General features: G+C 41.7%; 1 protein-coding gene across 1 annotated transcript in view; it reads left to right on the forward strand.

Moving 5' to 3' along the window:
- The first annotated feature begins 618 nt into the window (after positions 1 to 618).
- The window catches only part of GCLC (glutamate-cysteine ligase catalytic subunit), a 45,382-nt gene continuing 32,934 nt past the window's right edge, over positions 619 to 13,066 (forward strand). The window contains exon 1 of the mRNA XM_037159552.2: positions 619 to 1,215. Within this exon, the coding sequence (XP_037015447.1) occupies positions 1,066 to 1,215 (150 nt within the window). The 5' untranslated portion in view covers positions 619 to 1,065. The remainder of the gene's footprint in view (positions 1,216 to 13,066) is intronic.

Genomic DNA, 13,066 nt, shown 5'->3' on the forward strand with positions numbered 1-13,066 from the left:
TAGACAAACTGACTCCTCTTAATAACCAGATCATTTATTGAGCATTAATTCTACGCACCAGTTCACTGCACAACTTTTACAACATGTATAAAAGAATATAATTTTGTACAGGTGTGGAAATAACTTGTCTAATGTCTCATCATCAGTAAATGGTGGAGACTAGAATTGAACGTGTTTCATCTGATTACCAAGTCAGTATTTTTTCTTGTTGTACCCTGCTGTCCTCAATCTGCTTTTATTAGTGTGAAGGCCCTCTAACCTAAAAAGAATCTGGTGTGTTCTTCATTGATTCAGGTAATCAACTTTCTTCCCCGAACCAGAGTTGATTTCTTTTGGTATCAGAAAACGAGACTTTTACAGATCGCGTTTGCTTCCAGCGAGGCCTACCCGCACTCGCCACCTTGGTTGAGCGCCTTCCCTTTGACTCCACCCCAACCACTCCCGCGCACGCCTCCTCTGCGGCCCGCACGGGTCTCGGCTGGAGCTCAGCCACGCCTTCTCTCTTGCACCGCCCCCTTCTCCCGGGCCCGGGGCCCCGCCCCCACCCCACCCCACCCCCGCCCCCCGGCCCCGTAGTTTATAAGATGCGGAGCGCTGGATCACGGTCTGGAAGGGGGAGCGAGCGGACAGCACTGGGCATGCTCCTTGGCGGCGCAGGTTTTGGTCACAAGTAGGAAGAAGCCAGTGCACCGCACCGGCAAAGACAAGCGGGAGCCGCTGCGGCACCGCGACTGTAGGGTCTCTCGTCGCCTTCTCTGAGCGAGAGTGGGGCGGGAGCTAGAGCAGGCGAGGGACGAAGCTGCCGGGCCGAGAGCCGCCCAGCCTGCCCTCCGGTCCTCTGCTTCTGAGCCCTCGAGGTGCGCCGGACCCCTGTGTCCGTCACCTGGGCAATAAAGACCCCGCGCCGGAGAGCCGGACCGGACCCTCCGGCTACCGACTGCGGCCCCAGGGCGCACCCCGGGCGTGGAGCAGCTGCCGCCGCCTCCGGTGGACTGCTGAGTGTCCAGCTCGAGGCCGGAGCGTGCGGCCGTCTTCAGCCCCGAAGAGAAGGAGGAGGGGGCGGCCATGGGGCTGCTGTCCCAAGGCTCGCCGCTGAGCTGGGAGGAGACCAAGCGCCACGCCGACCACGTGCGGCGGCACGGAATTCTCCAGTTCCTGCACATCTATCACGCCGTCAAGGACCGGCACAAGGACGTGCTCAAGTGGGGCGACGAGGTGAGCGCCCGCGACCCTGTCTCTGGGCTCCCCTGTCAGCCCACCCCACACCGCCTTTGTTCCGCAAGGCCCCACCTGCCACCCTGGCCCCGGCTCCTGGGACCCACGGCTCTCCGTCCTGCACTGCGCCCTGAGGGTCCCCGGGCGCCTCCTTGCCCGGGCGAGCCATCTCCCGCTGGGCGTCCAAAACTGTCGGGCGCGGGGCCCGGCTCTGAGCCTTCTGGCCAGACGTGTCTCTCCCATTCAGTCAGGGCACCTGGAGGGCGCCACCGAGAAAAAAGTGTGACATTTGGTGCCTGGAGGAGTTTACAGTCTCTTTTCCGCTATCCACCATCCCATCTCGAAATGCGCTTTTGCTATTAATATGAAGGGAAAGTTGTCCTAGGAAGGCCCATCGCTATTAGGAATTAGGTTTAAAGGATGTTCACTTCTGCCCGCCACCCACCTCATACCAGCTATCTTTTAAACAGCCAACTCCGCATCAGTCCACCCCCCCCCCCCCCCCCCAAACACTCGCATGCTTATAGGGATAAATTGAAGCAGAAATTACGAATCGGTTGTTCTAAAGGAGAGGAATCTTTCTGGCTCTGTTTAATCGTAACCGAGAACTCGTAGCTCTTCGTAATCGGGATTTGTTAGTACCTTCCTATGGCCTAAATCCAGCATCTAAACTTGACAAATCAGTGCTTCATCAATATATGTTTTACCTAGGGGTGAAATGTGTGTCTGGATTCACAATATATTGAACCATTGTTTAATTGGAATGATCTGGAAAGCATTGCCTCCCGTTAGAGTTAATGCCAAAGCATTTTGTGCTTTCTCTTATCATTTTTAAAAAGTCACATGTATATACAGTTCAGATAATTGACTTTTTGAAAAGTCCACTTTAATCTTTTTGTCTTTATCATTTGCCTTTTGTAGCCTTAGTCAGGAGTTAATGATTCATCTTGTAGTCCTTTCTATCACTCTTGACCTAAGTGTGAACGAAGGTGCTGCTTCACCAATACAGAATCTATCCCTGCAAAAAGTTTTTCTGTTCTCCAAGATTGGAACATAATGCTACTTCTGCAGTGCAAGGAATTGTGCTGCTTCAAGTTAGAATATAATGATCAATAATTCACATTGCTACTATAAGTGGTGGTGTACAGTATATGTTTGAAGGTAATTGTTTAGCTTTAGTCTAAAGTTCATTGTTTCTTTATGGCATCTGGCATTTTATATACTGGTTTGTGTATCGTGTGTATTTTGTGAACTATCCTCTATTCCCCCTAGATTTTTTTCCTCTCCCCCTCCTCCCTTTGCTTTTCCCCCCTATTAATAAACCAGTGTCCTTTGGTGCTGGAAGTTTACTGTTTAATAGAAACAATGAAGTAGAAGAGTTATCTTAGATTTAAAAAATAACTTGCTGCTTATTTGTTAAGTTCTGGTTCCATCATGTCTGGGGAGAGTGTAGGATTTTCAAGAGGAATACAATTTCTGTTTGTGCATATTGACAGTCCAGGAAGCCAGACAGGAGAGAGAGAATTGAGAGAGTGAAGAATTCCCAGATAGTTAAAGGGGGAGAAAAAAACCCACTTTACTTCCTACTCCTGAAATGGCACTTCGGTGAAGCCTGAGTCTCCCCTCAAGTAGGTTCTCTGACATCCTTCATCTTTAATGCGATTCTCATTCTTCATTGTAGTGTCTCTGTCTCTATATCCTTCGGGACAGATACAAGGTGTGACATTTCCTGGGGATGAGGAGGGTCTCACACCTGAGTATTTGTTGATGCCTCTATTTCTCTAGCATCCGGTCAAAGGAATCACTTTTATGTTACAAAGCATTATTTTTCAAACTACAGCATGATCTGTTAGTGAGTGGGTTGAGAAGTACATTTAAAAGATTTTAGAAGTCTAAAGTTCATTGTTTCTTTACATTTGACATTTTATATAAATACTTGTATTTTTTTTGTATTTTATGATATAGCTTCTTTATCCCCTAGATTTTTTTTTCTATCCAGGACTTTTATAAAAATGGAATAGGATGAAGAATATTGATTTATTATACACAGAAGGAATATCACACCATACTTCTGAGTTATTTGTTTGAGGTGTGTATTGGGTCACATATAAATTATTTCTTACAATGGTTGCAGTTAAGAATTTGAAAGTCAGAGTCTCAGGTTTATCATGGAAGGCTTCCTTGATGAAATGAGCCTCCGAAAAAAGAGCCGTAGAGTAATTACAACTTCTCCAGTGTTAGCACTAATCCTTACATATAGTCGGAATTGACTATCACAGCTGTTGGTTGCATAGTGGTCTTCAGGCAGGAGCAGACAGCAAGCAAGCTTTGTTTTGACACAGGAGCCTGGGGCAGTAACTGAGAAACAGGCTGGGAAGATAAGAGTAGAATAGGGTGTGGTGGGTGGTGTAGGCCCTGAGATGAAGCTTGGTTGTGCCAGACAGAAAGGGGTGTTTGGGGTGCGATTATGTTGGACGTTGTTAGTGTGATACCAAAATACTGCTTTTCATGGGAAGTTTGGGTGTACTTACAGGGGCATGGACTTGGATGTAAAAAAAAAAGAAAAGAAAAAGAAAAAGTGCCTTGAAACTGTGGAAGGACAGACTGCCACTTTAGAAATGCTCAGCCCTAGTTTGTAGGACAGTTATTTATCTGATAGTGTTTATTCAGAAAGAACCTTGGATCTGGAGTTTCACTTGTGTTGTATTCCGAGGCCTGCCAAAAACTGCCTGTGTAATTCTGAGCCTTGGCTTCCTCATTTGGCAAGTGACAGGGTTGGACCCTCTTTCCCTTCCAGCTTTTACAGTTTGAGTAATAAGTACAGTTTGAATAAATCTATTAATATGTACAACTTTCAAATTAGAACGTTCCTCTTTTAAATTCACCTCGAGATAATCTTTAGACTGCCGAGTAAAGAGAAGGCTGTCATCAACTGCCATGGTAAAAATGGGTTGTATGATAAAGGTCTGTGTATGCTGGCTTACTGAAACTCAAAAGGTGAGAACCTTATAAATAGGTAGATTCCCAGATCAGCTTAGAGATGTGTGTTTCACCCTTTGTGTGGCATATCCTAAGCTTTGCCACCTTTGTGATGCTGTTTCTGTGGGAAGTAGAAGTTGTAACTCCTAGGTGCCAGGAACTCATCTGTTCTTTTTGCCCCGGGATGGCGGATGTGGTAAAGGGGAGAAGTAAGATGAGCGTTCCTGGGTGCTCTGTTGCCTGCTAAGCATTGCGTGTATGCCAAAACTAAGCACTTCTCCCTTCACAGCTCACACACAACTTTCGAGTTTCAGATTGTGTGTATAGCTTGGAGTCTGCACGTTAAAAGACAAACCTAGGAAATCTGTGCTGCAAATGTGGCAATAAATACAACTCTTGAATTTTTCTTAATAATCACTCTACTGTTAGCTACCTGCCAGGCCATTTCAGCTATTTAGTAGCAGAGGCATTATCAGAATTGAAATCTGTCTGACTCCAGGTCCATTTCTTAAACACATTATACCAGGTTTTGGGTTATTTACAATGTATGAGATTTCATCAAATCTCCATTTACAGAGTTTAAACTCTGTAGACCACAGAGGTGCCAGAACACAGCATTTAAAAGCAAACATAATTTCTCTAAATTTTTTTAACCCAATATAGTGTGTCTCTCAAAGGCAAGAAGGTAAATTGTCCTCTAGTAGAAAAGTGCATGTGAAATTTGAGAGGAAAATATAAAGTCTTTAATATGTATTCATGTGTTCTTAACATGCATAAAGCTAATAAAACTGAGGTGGGATTTAAGGGCTGGAATATCTTCCATTGATTTTTGCACTACATATTTGCCTATGTAGGTTAAGAGTGCTTAAGTGGCTATTTAGAAAATGCATGCCATGGTTCAGTGGATTGAGCCTGTGAACCACAGGGTCGCTGGTTGATTCCCAGTCCAGGGCACATGCCTGGGTTGCAGGACAGGTCCCCAGTAGGAGGTATGTGAGAGGCAACCACATACCGATGTTTCTCTCCTTCTCTTTCTTCCCCTCTGTCTAAAAATAAAATAAGTAAAGTATTTTTAAAAATAAAAAAGAATGGGTAGCTTATCGGTGATTAAGGTTAGGATCCTATAGTAAAAATAAATAATCCTAAGCTATAAATCTAGAATAGGCAAAAGTCATAGTCATTTTAGTCTAACAAAGTTTTGTGTAGCTTTGGCCCAATTACTGAATCTCTCTTAACCTTATTTTTGTCATCTATAAAATGGGGACATAATAATACCTTCCTTATAGGGTTAAAATTGGATGAGATAATGTTGATGAAATAGTTTACAAAATATTCATAAATAGTAGCTTAAAATGTTTACTTGAAAAGTTTTTAATATCTGGTATACCTCATTTAAATAGAATGGCATTGGGGAATGAGGAATTTCATGTATGTGGATTTTCTAAACTAATTAACTGAAATTTGCCTCCTTAGATATAGTTATAATCCATTGGTTTCGAATTTTTGATGGTATTTCTGAATTCTAACTGGCATTTCAAACTCTAAATTTTATTTTTAAAATGCATTATTTGACATTTACTTCTTAGAATAAGATATTGAGCACAATTAATTATTTTTTGATCGTCATTATGGAGACTTTGGGTTTGTGGCATATAAAACAAAGTTGTTGAATCTCTTTCTTACAGTCACTGTGGATATTAGTTTAATAGCATTTATTGGCATGTGCCTAAAGTGCAGTGGTGAAATGACGGAATGGAGTGGAACATGATTGGAGCCTTCTGGTGATTTTTTTCCCCCTCATAATTACCGTTTGTACCAAGAGGTTTATTTTTGAAGGTTAGGAAACCAGATAACTGACCCTATGTTTACATTAGGTATTGAGGTGGAGAATTTAAAACTTAAATGTGAGCTTGATTGGGTGAATTTCAGATTTTTACCCAGTTTAAAACTAACAGCATTTTGTGTTAGTTTTGCATGGGCTTGCTTTTTAAACCAATTTCATTGAATTATGATTTGCATACAGTAATACACACTCATTTAAAATGTATAGTTCAATGACTTTTAACCAGTGTATATGACCAGCTATCTGCCAACACTGTCAAACTTAAAAACGTAACATTTGTATCTGTAACGCTTCCCACGCTGTCCAGAAGCTCCTGTGCTCCTCCGCAGATGTTTGTGAGAGAGGGAAACACAGCCCTGCAGGTGGTTCTGATTCTTCAGAAACCACCTCTGGAAAGCTGCCCTAAGAATTGCGTGGATCTTAATTAGTGAAGAGAAGGGAAGGCCTTCCAGGCAAAAAACAAAAGCAAAAACAATGTGATAAAGAAAGACAGGTGAGAAATAACATTGGCATGTGAGGGTTATATGCACTTATATATGGCACGTGCTGTGAATAGGTGTGATCAGTTTGTGCAAGTCTTATAGTTCTGGATAAGTAGTGGTTTTGCTGCATTTCAAAAGCATGAGGAAAGTAGAGCGGAAGAAAAGGTTTAATACTTCTGTACATCTGGCTCCTCTAGAAAAATGTTTCTGAACCAGTTACCACATCCCCACCATACCACTGTTGCATACCTCTGTGAAGAGGAATGTCTACAATATTACTTCTGATACCACTTACAGCAATGTCGAGAAGTGGTATTAGCAAATTTAGTTGCTAGTATCCTGTGTGTAGGTTCATTTTGAGGTATGAACTTAGGTAAACCTCATTAAGACCCCACATCCTAATAAAAGATGTAAGAATATTAATTGGACCTTTAACTTCAGAATTCGTGTTTTTGAGCATTTTTAGATACTCAAGTCATCTGAGGGTATTGTTAATTTAGAAAACTGTATATGGGGCATTACATATGATGTTGGTATTATTGGATGTATCATCCTAATGAGCTCGCTAATTAATATTCTCTGTTTATACACATGATGTAACCAAGTTTTTAAAGAATTTTTCATTCGGGGGATGGGAGAGGAAGAAACATCAGTTTGTTGTTCCACTTATTGATGCGTTCATCAGCTGATCCTTGTATGTGCCCTGACTGGGTATCAAACCCACAACCCTGGTCTATGGGAATAACACTCTAACCAGCCAACCTACCGGGCCAGAGGCCAAGTTTTTGTTTTTGTTTTAGTTTTTGTTTTCAACATTGTAGCAGCTTTGTGTAGAAACACCTATTTATATAGATATAACTGACTTAAAGTAAACTTCACATATATAAAATGTACAGTTTGATAAATTTTGATATATGTATCCACCTGTGAAACCCTTACACAATTCAAATGATGAACAGACCCATCATCTCCAAACACGTCCTGGTGCCCTTTGTACTTTCCTCCGCTTCCCCAGGGGATTTTCTTTGTTTCACCATAGCTCACTGTTTGGACTGTATCCAATTTTTAGGTATTACAAACAAAACGTTCATGGACATAAACATACAGGTTTTGGTATGGACTTACGCTTTCAATCTTGATTATTATCTAGGAGTGGTGTGTTTTAAATTAAAACTACCAGATGTTTCCAAAGTGGTTGTATCACATTTTACATTTCCACCAGCAGTACATACCAGTTCTAGTTCATCTGAATTCTTGCCAACACTTGGTATATTCGATCTCATTAATTTTAGCTATTCAATAGGTGTGTGGTGGTATTTCATTGTATTTTTTATTTTCCTAAAGAGCAGTGATATTGAGTACTTTTTCATGTGCTGATTTGCCATGTCTGTATCCTTTTTGTGTTAAAATTGTTTGTCCATTTGAGCTGTTTTCCTATTAGTGAGTTTTGAGAGTTCTTTAGGTATTCTGGATGTAAGTAGTATGCTTTTGCACCTATTTTCTCCTAGTCTATTTTCATTCTCTTAACTGTGTCTTTTGAAGAACAGAAATTATTCATATTCATGAAGCCCAGTTTGTTCATATGTTCTTTTGTGGACCATGCTTTTGGTGTGGTATCTAAATCTTTCTTAATTCCCAGGCCACAAAGATTTTCTACTATGTTTTCTTCTAGAAGTTGTATAATCTTACATTTTTATAAATATGTCTGTGATCCATTTTGAGTTAATTTTTGTGCATGATGCAAAGTGTGGGTTTTGGCTTTGGTTGGTTGTACATATTACCCCATCACCATTTGTTGAAAAGACTGTCTATTCTCTGTTGTCAAAGGTGCATGGCCTTAGCACTTTAGCCTAATATCAGTTGTCAGTGTATGTATGGTTCAATTTCTGGGGGGTTTTGTACTGTTCCATTGATTTCTTTATCTTTATGGCAAAAACCACACTTCGTATTGCTATAGCTTTATGGTAAGTCCTGAAATCAGGTAGTGTTAGCTGTACAACTTTTTCTGTTTGAACTTGTTTTGAATCTTCTTGTTCTTTGAATTTCCACATGAATTTTAGAATCGGCTGCACTTTCTACCAAAAGGAAACAAAACAAACCCTGCTGGGGTTTCGACTGGGATTGCACTAAATCTATGGGTCAATCTGGGGAAAATGGACACCTTAGCTATAATGAGACTTCTGACCCATGAACAAATACACCTCTTCATTATTTATGGTTTCTTTAACTTCTCTCATCAATGTTTGTAGTTTTCAGTGTACAAGTCTTTGACATCTTTCTCAGGTTTAGCACTGTTTCATATGTTTCTATTGTAAATGGTATTATTACTTTTACATTTTAATTTTTGATGAGGGTGGGACAGGGTGGGACAAATGTAGGTTTACAGCTCTTGACTGGTATGGCTCAGTTAGTGGGGCATCATCTCACAAAGCAAACGGTTGCCAGTCAGGTTCCTGGTCAGGGCACACATCTGGGTTGCAGATTGGTCTCCCCTACCCCCCCCCCCCCCCCCCCCCATTAGGACATGTACAAGAGGCATTCTGATTGATGTTTCTCTCTCACATTGAACTTTCTCTCTCTCCCTTCCCCCTCTAAAAATAAAATATTTTTAAAGTAGGTTTACAGTTGTGAATATGTGAAACGGCTTATTCTTATTTATATTGTATTATTTTCCCTACGAACAACTGTAAACCTACTTTTTGCCTTACCCTGCATATTCAAATAAAGTTGATTTCTATATATTTGTCTTATATCCTGCAACCTTACTAAACTCACTTTTGAACATATGGAGTATAGTTCTAACCACTTTTATTTTATTTTTTTAATAATGATTTTATTTATTTATTTTTAGAGTGAGAAGAAGGGAGAGAGAAACATCAGTGGCTTGCCTCTTGCACGCCACCCACCGGGGACCTGGCCTGTAACCCAGACATGTGCTCTGACCGGGAATTGAACCAGCAGCCTTTGGCTTTGTGGGGTGATGCCCAACCCACTAAGCCATACCAGTCAGGGCTCTAATCACTGTTACAGTATCTCTGTCATTTAAGGTCAGGGTAAATTGGTTTTTGATTTTTTAAAAGATTTTATTTATTTATCTTTAGAGGGGAAGGTAAGGAAAGAGGAAGAGAAATATCAATGTATGGTTGCCTCTTGTGAGTCCCCCGCTAGGAACTGGCCTGCAGCCCAGGAAATCGAACCGTTATCGTGTGGTTCACAGGCCCGCACTCAATCCACTGAGCTACACCAGCCAGGGCTCAATTGGGTTTTTTTTTCCTCTTCATTTTAATGTTTTTCTGCTTCTTTGCATTCTGGTAATCTTTGTTTGGATGCTAGATATTCTGAATTTTACCTTGTTGGATACTTGATATTTGTGTATTCCTAAAAGTACTCTTAAGTATTCAAGAGTATTATTTGTTCTGGAATATAGTAATTGGGAGATGGTTTAATCATCTCTCAGGTCTTGCTTTTACAATTAGGCAGATCCAGAGAAAACTCAAATTAGGGCTATTACTTCTACTGAGACAAGTCCTCCATGAGTCCTTTCCCCAGTGGCCCTAAATTAGGAGATCCTCCATTATGATTTGTAGGAGCACACTCTGTCCCAGCTTTGAGTGCTCGCTTCCCATGCATGGGCTGATTTACTACCGAGTCCTTGAGGGGTTCCCTTTGCAGCTCTCTGGGGTTTTATATGCAGTTCTCTTCTCTTTGGTACTTGGTCCTGTGAACTCTAACTGACTTGGTTTCCTCAGCCCTTCAGCTCTATCCCTTCAACTCTATCCCTTCCATTCCGGGAGTCCTCCAAGCTTCCGTTCACCTGTCTGCCGTAGTCTAGAGTCTCTCCTAAGTCAGTAAGTTGGGGCAGTTGTGGGGCTTTACTTAACCTCCCCCTCCCTATGTCTCAGGGATCTCTGCCCTTGATTAGCTGGTGCCCAGTGTCTTGAAAAAACTTTTCTATTCTCATTTATATTTACTTGCGTACTCTTGCTCACATGTGTGTACTCTTCCCCATCTCCACCGCCACCCCCCCACCTGCCCCGTTGCAGGTGGGAGGGTAAAATTGATTGCTCTTACACCATTTTGATCAGAAGTGGAAGTCCTGTTCTCTCAGCTCTGCTCTCCTTTGTGTGTAAACTGTCCCAAGTCTGGCTACCCTTGTGGTTGTATCTCCAGCAACCAAGATGTAGACAGATTTTTAAAGTTAGGATTTTCTTTGCTCTTATACTATAATGTTCAAGACTTGGTATCACTGTTATCACCATATATTGACCAGGTATTTGGTGAAAACACAATTATTTTGAAAGTTTGCATACATTTTCAGAATTGACTTTAAATTGAAGATAGGAGTCCAAGCCCTGAGTCTTCTCTCGAATGGTTGTGTAATCTTAGATATGGAACTTACATTTTTAGGACCACAGTTTCCTCATCTGGAAGACAAATTGAAAAAATCCACCCTGGCTGGTGTAGCTCAGTGGACTGACTTGAGTGTGGGCCTGCAAACCAAAGGGTTGGTAGTTTGGTTCTCAGTCAGGGCACGTGCCTGAGTTGCAGGCCAGGTCCTCAGTAAGGGGGTGCATGAGAGGAAACCACACACTGATGTTTCTCTCTTTTTCTCTTTTCCTTCCCTGCTTTCTAAAAATAAGTAAATAAAATGTTTAAAAAAGAAAAAATCCTGTCATTTGTTTTCAAATTGCACACTTTTGCATACAGATCATGTGTTTATATGTATTTCTAATTGCGTCTTTTAACGATTTGACAGAATGCTTTAAACTCAATACAACTAGTGAAAATCAGGAAATGCATATTTTACAGAAATGGTAGAACCCAGTTCCTTGCCCTGTCACCTTTTGGGTTTTAGCATTTTTCTAAGATAACATTTTACTGGCTACTGAGAAACTAATCTAATCAGAAAGCCATAGATATTAGATTTCTAGAAATTATTTTCTTTAGCTTTCTCATTTGTATGTGAGCCTCATAGCTTTTTTATAAAAAGCAAGATGGTATCACAAAATGTTTCTCTTAGAAAAGCTAAGACTTAACCTTTACTTATATGTGGTAAAACACTAAAGCCTTTGTTTCCGTGGTAGATGACTTTTGAATTAAAAAGTGCTTATTGAATACCTCCTACGTATTGAATGCTTCCTGTGCTAGGTCATGGGGTTGAAGAGAAACCAAGAAAAGAGAGAAGCTCTTTGCCCTTGAAGAATTCCAGTGGTTGGTGGGGTGGGTTTGCTCTATACATGGAGATCCTGGGAGTATGGGTGGGGGACCTTCAGAAAAGCTCTGAAAGGGCATGTGCAAATGTGAATCTTTGAAGGTGTGTAAAGTTGAGGAAGTACTGCCAAAACACAGGGAATGGCTGGAAGTTAGGGTTAGAAAAGTGGGCGGGGTTCAGGCTGTTGAAGGCCCTTTATAATAGCCCATGAGGGCATTTTAAGTCCAGGAAGGGTATAAGATTTTTTTTTTCTAGATAGATCCCTTTGGTAACAGTGTGAAAAAGGGCTCAGAAGGGTCACTAGGGACCAGGGGCCCATACTGCACAGGACATCTCTACAGAGAAGAGTCCAGCCTGAGGCTCCAGAAAGAGTTGTACATGTTAAAGAGCCACTTTGAGGGGGAGTCTGAGTACCTGGCACCTGGTTATGTCCCTCATCCAGGTCCTACCTTAGATGACCAACCGAGTAAGAATCCCTGTGGAGGTAGTTTCTGAGGGACCTGGTTTGGGTGGTGTTTGGAACCCTTAATTTAAAGGGCCCAGTGCTGCTTCTCCCAGGTGGACGGTGGGGAGACAGCTGGAGCAAGATCTGAGCTGGCTGTGCATGTGCCCACACAGCCACAACCTAAAGATGGGGAGCAACGTAGCCCAGAGAGGAAGCATTGCCAGTGCTCAGACCCCTGATGAAAGCGTAGATTAGGGACAGGGATTGGTGTAGGGTCCTGACAAGCGCAGTAGGACTGCCATGTGTGGAAGGGTGGGAACTGAAGTGAAGCCGTTGGATTTCCCAGTTAGACAGAAATGGAGGCTTTGGCAACAACCTATTTCAAACATATTAGGAACTTGGGAAAAGAACAAAAATTGGTTTCAGGCCAGAATTAATAGCACAGAGCCCATGCATGTTTTCACGGCTTCCAGAATCCTTGAAATCAGGATGATAATTTTCAGAAAGAAACAGGACCGATTTGAGAAAGCGTACGAGCTTGGGTCATTTAAGCAGTATCTATGTGACTGCTAAGTTATCTCTGTTGTGTATTGAAACTGACTGCAATGGATTGAGTATATGCTGGGATGATGACCTTGAGTCTCCACTTAAAGGTCAGGTTTCTCAGATACTGTTCAAGAAGGTGGGGAAACATGGATAAGCTTCAAACTTCTAGCAGAAGAGCTTCTTTTGGTTACATCTAAGTATCTAGAAAACTTGCTCTAGATCACTATATCCTTGGAGAGTTCAAATGGGAAACGTTCCACCCTGTTGGACACTCTTTGGAGAGCTTTCTGTATTCTTAGATATTTGTGTCTGTTATGGTCTGGATTTGGAAGTTGAACTTATTT

This window comes from Artibeus jamaicensis, unplaced genomic scaffold (assembly GCF_021234435.1).
Source record: "Artibeus jamaicensis isolate MK-2021 breed Jamaican fruit bat unplaced genomic scaffold, CSHL_Jam_final contig_484, whole genome shotgun sequence".
In the NCBI taxonomy this organism is placed as follows: Eukaryota; Metazoa; Chordata; class Mammalia; order Chiroptera; family Phyllostomidae; genus Artibeus; species Artibeus jamaicensis.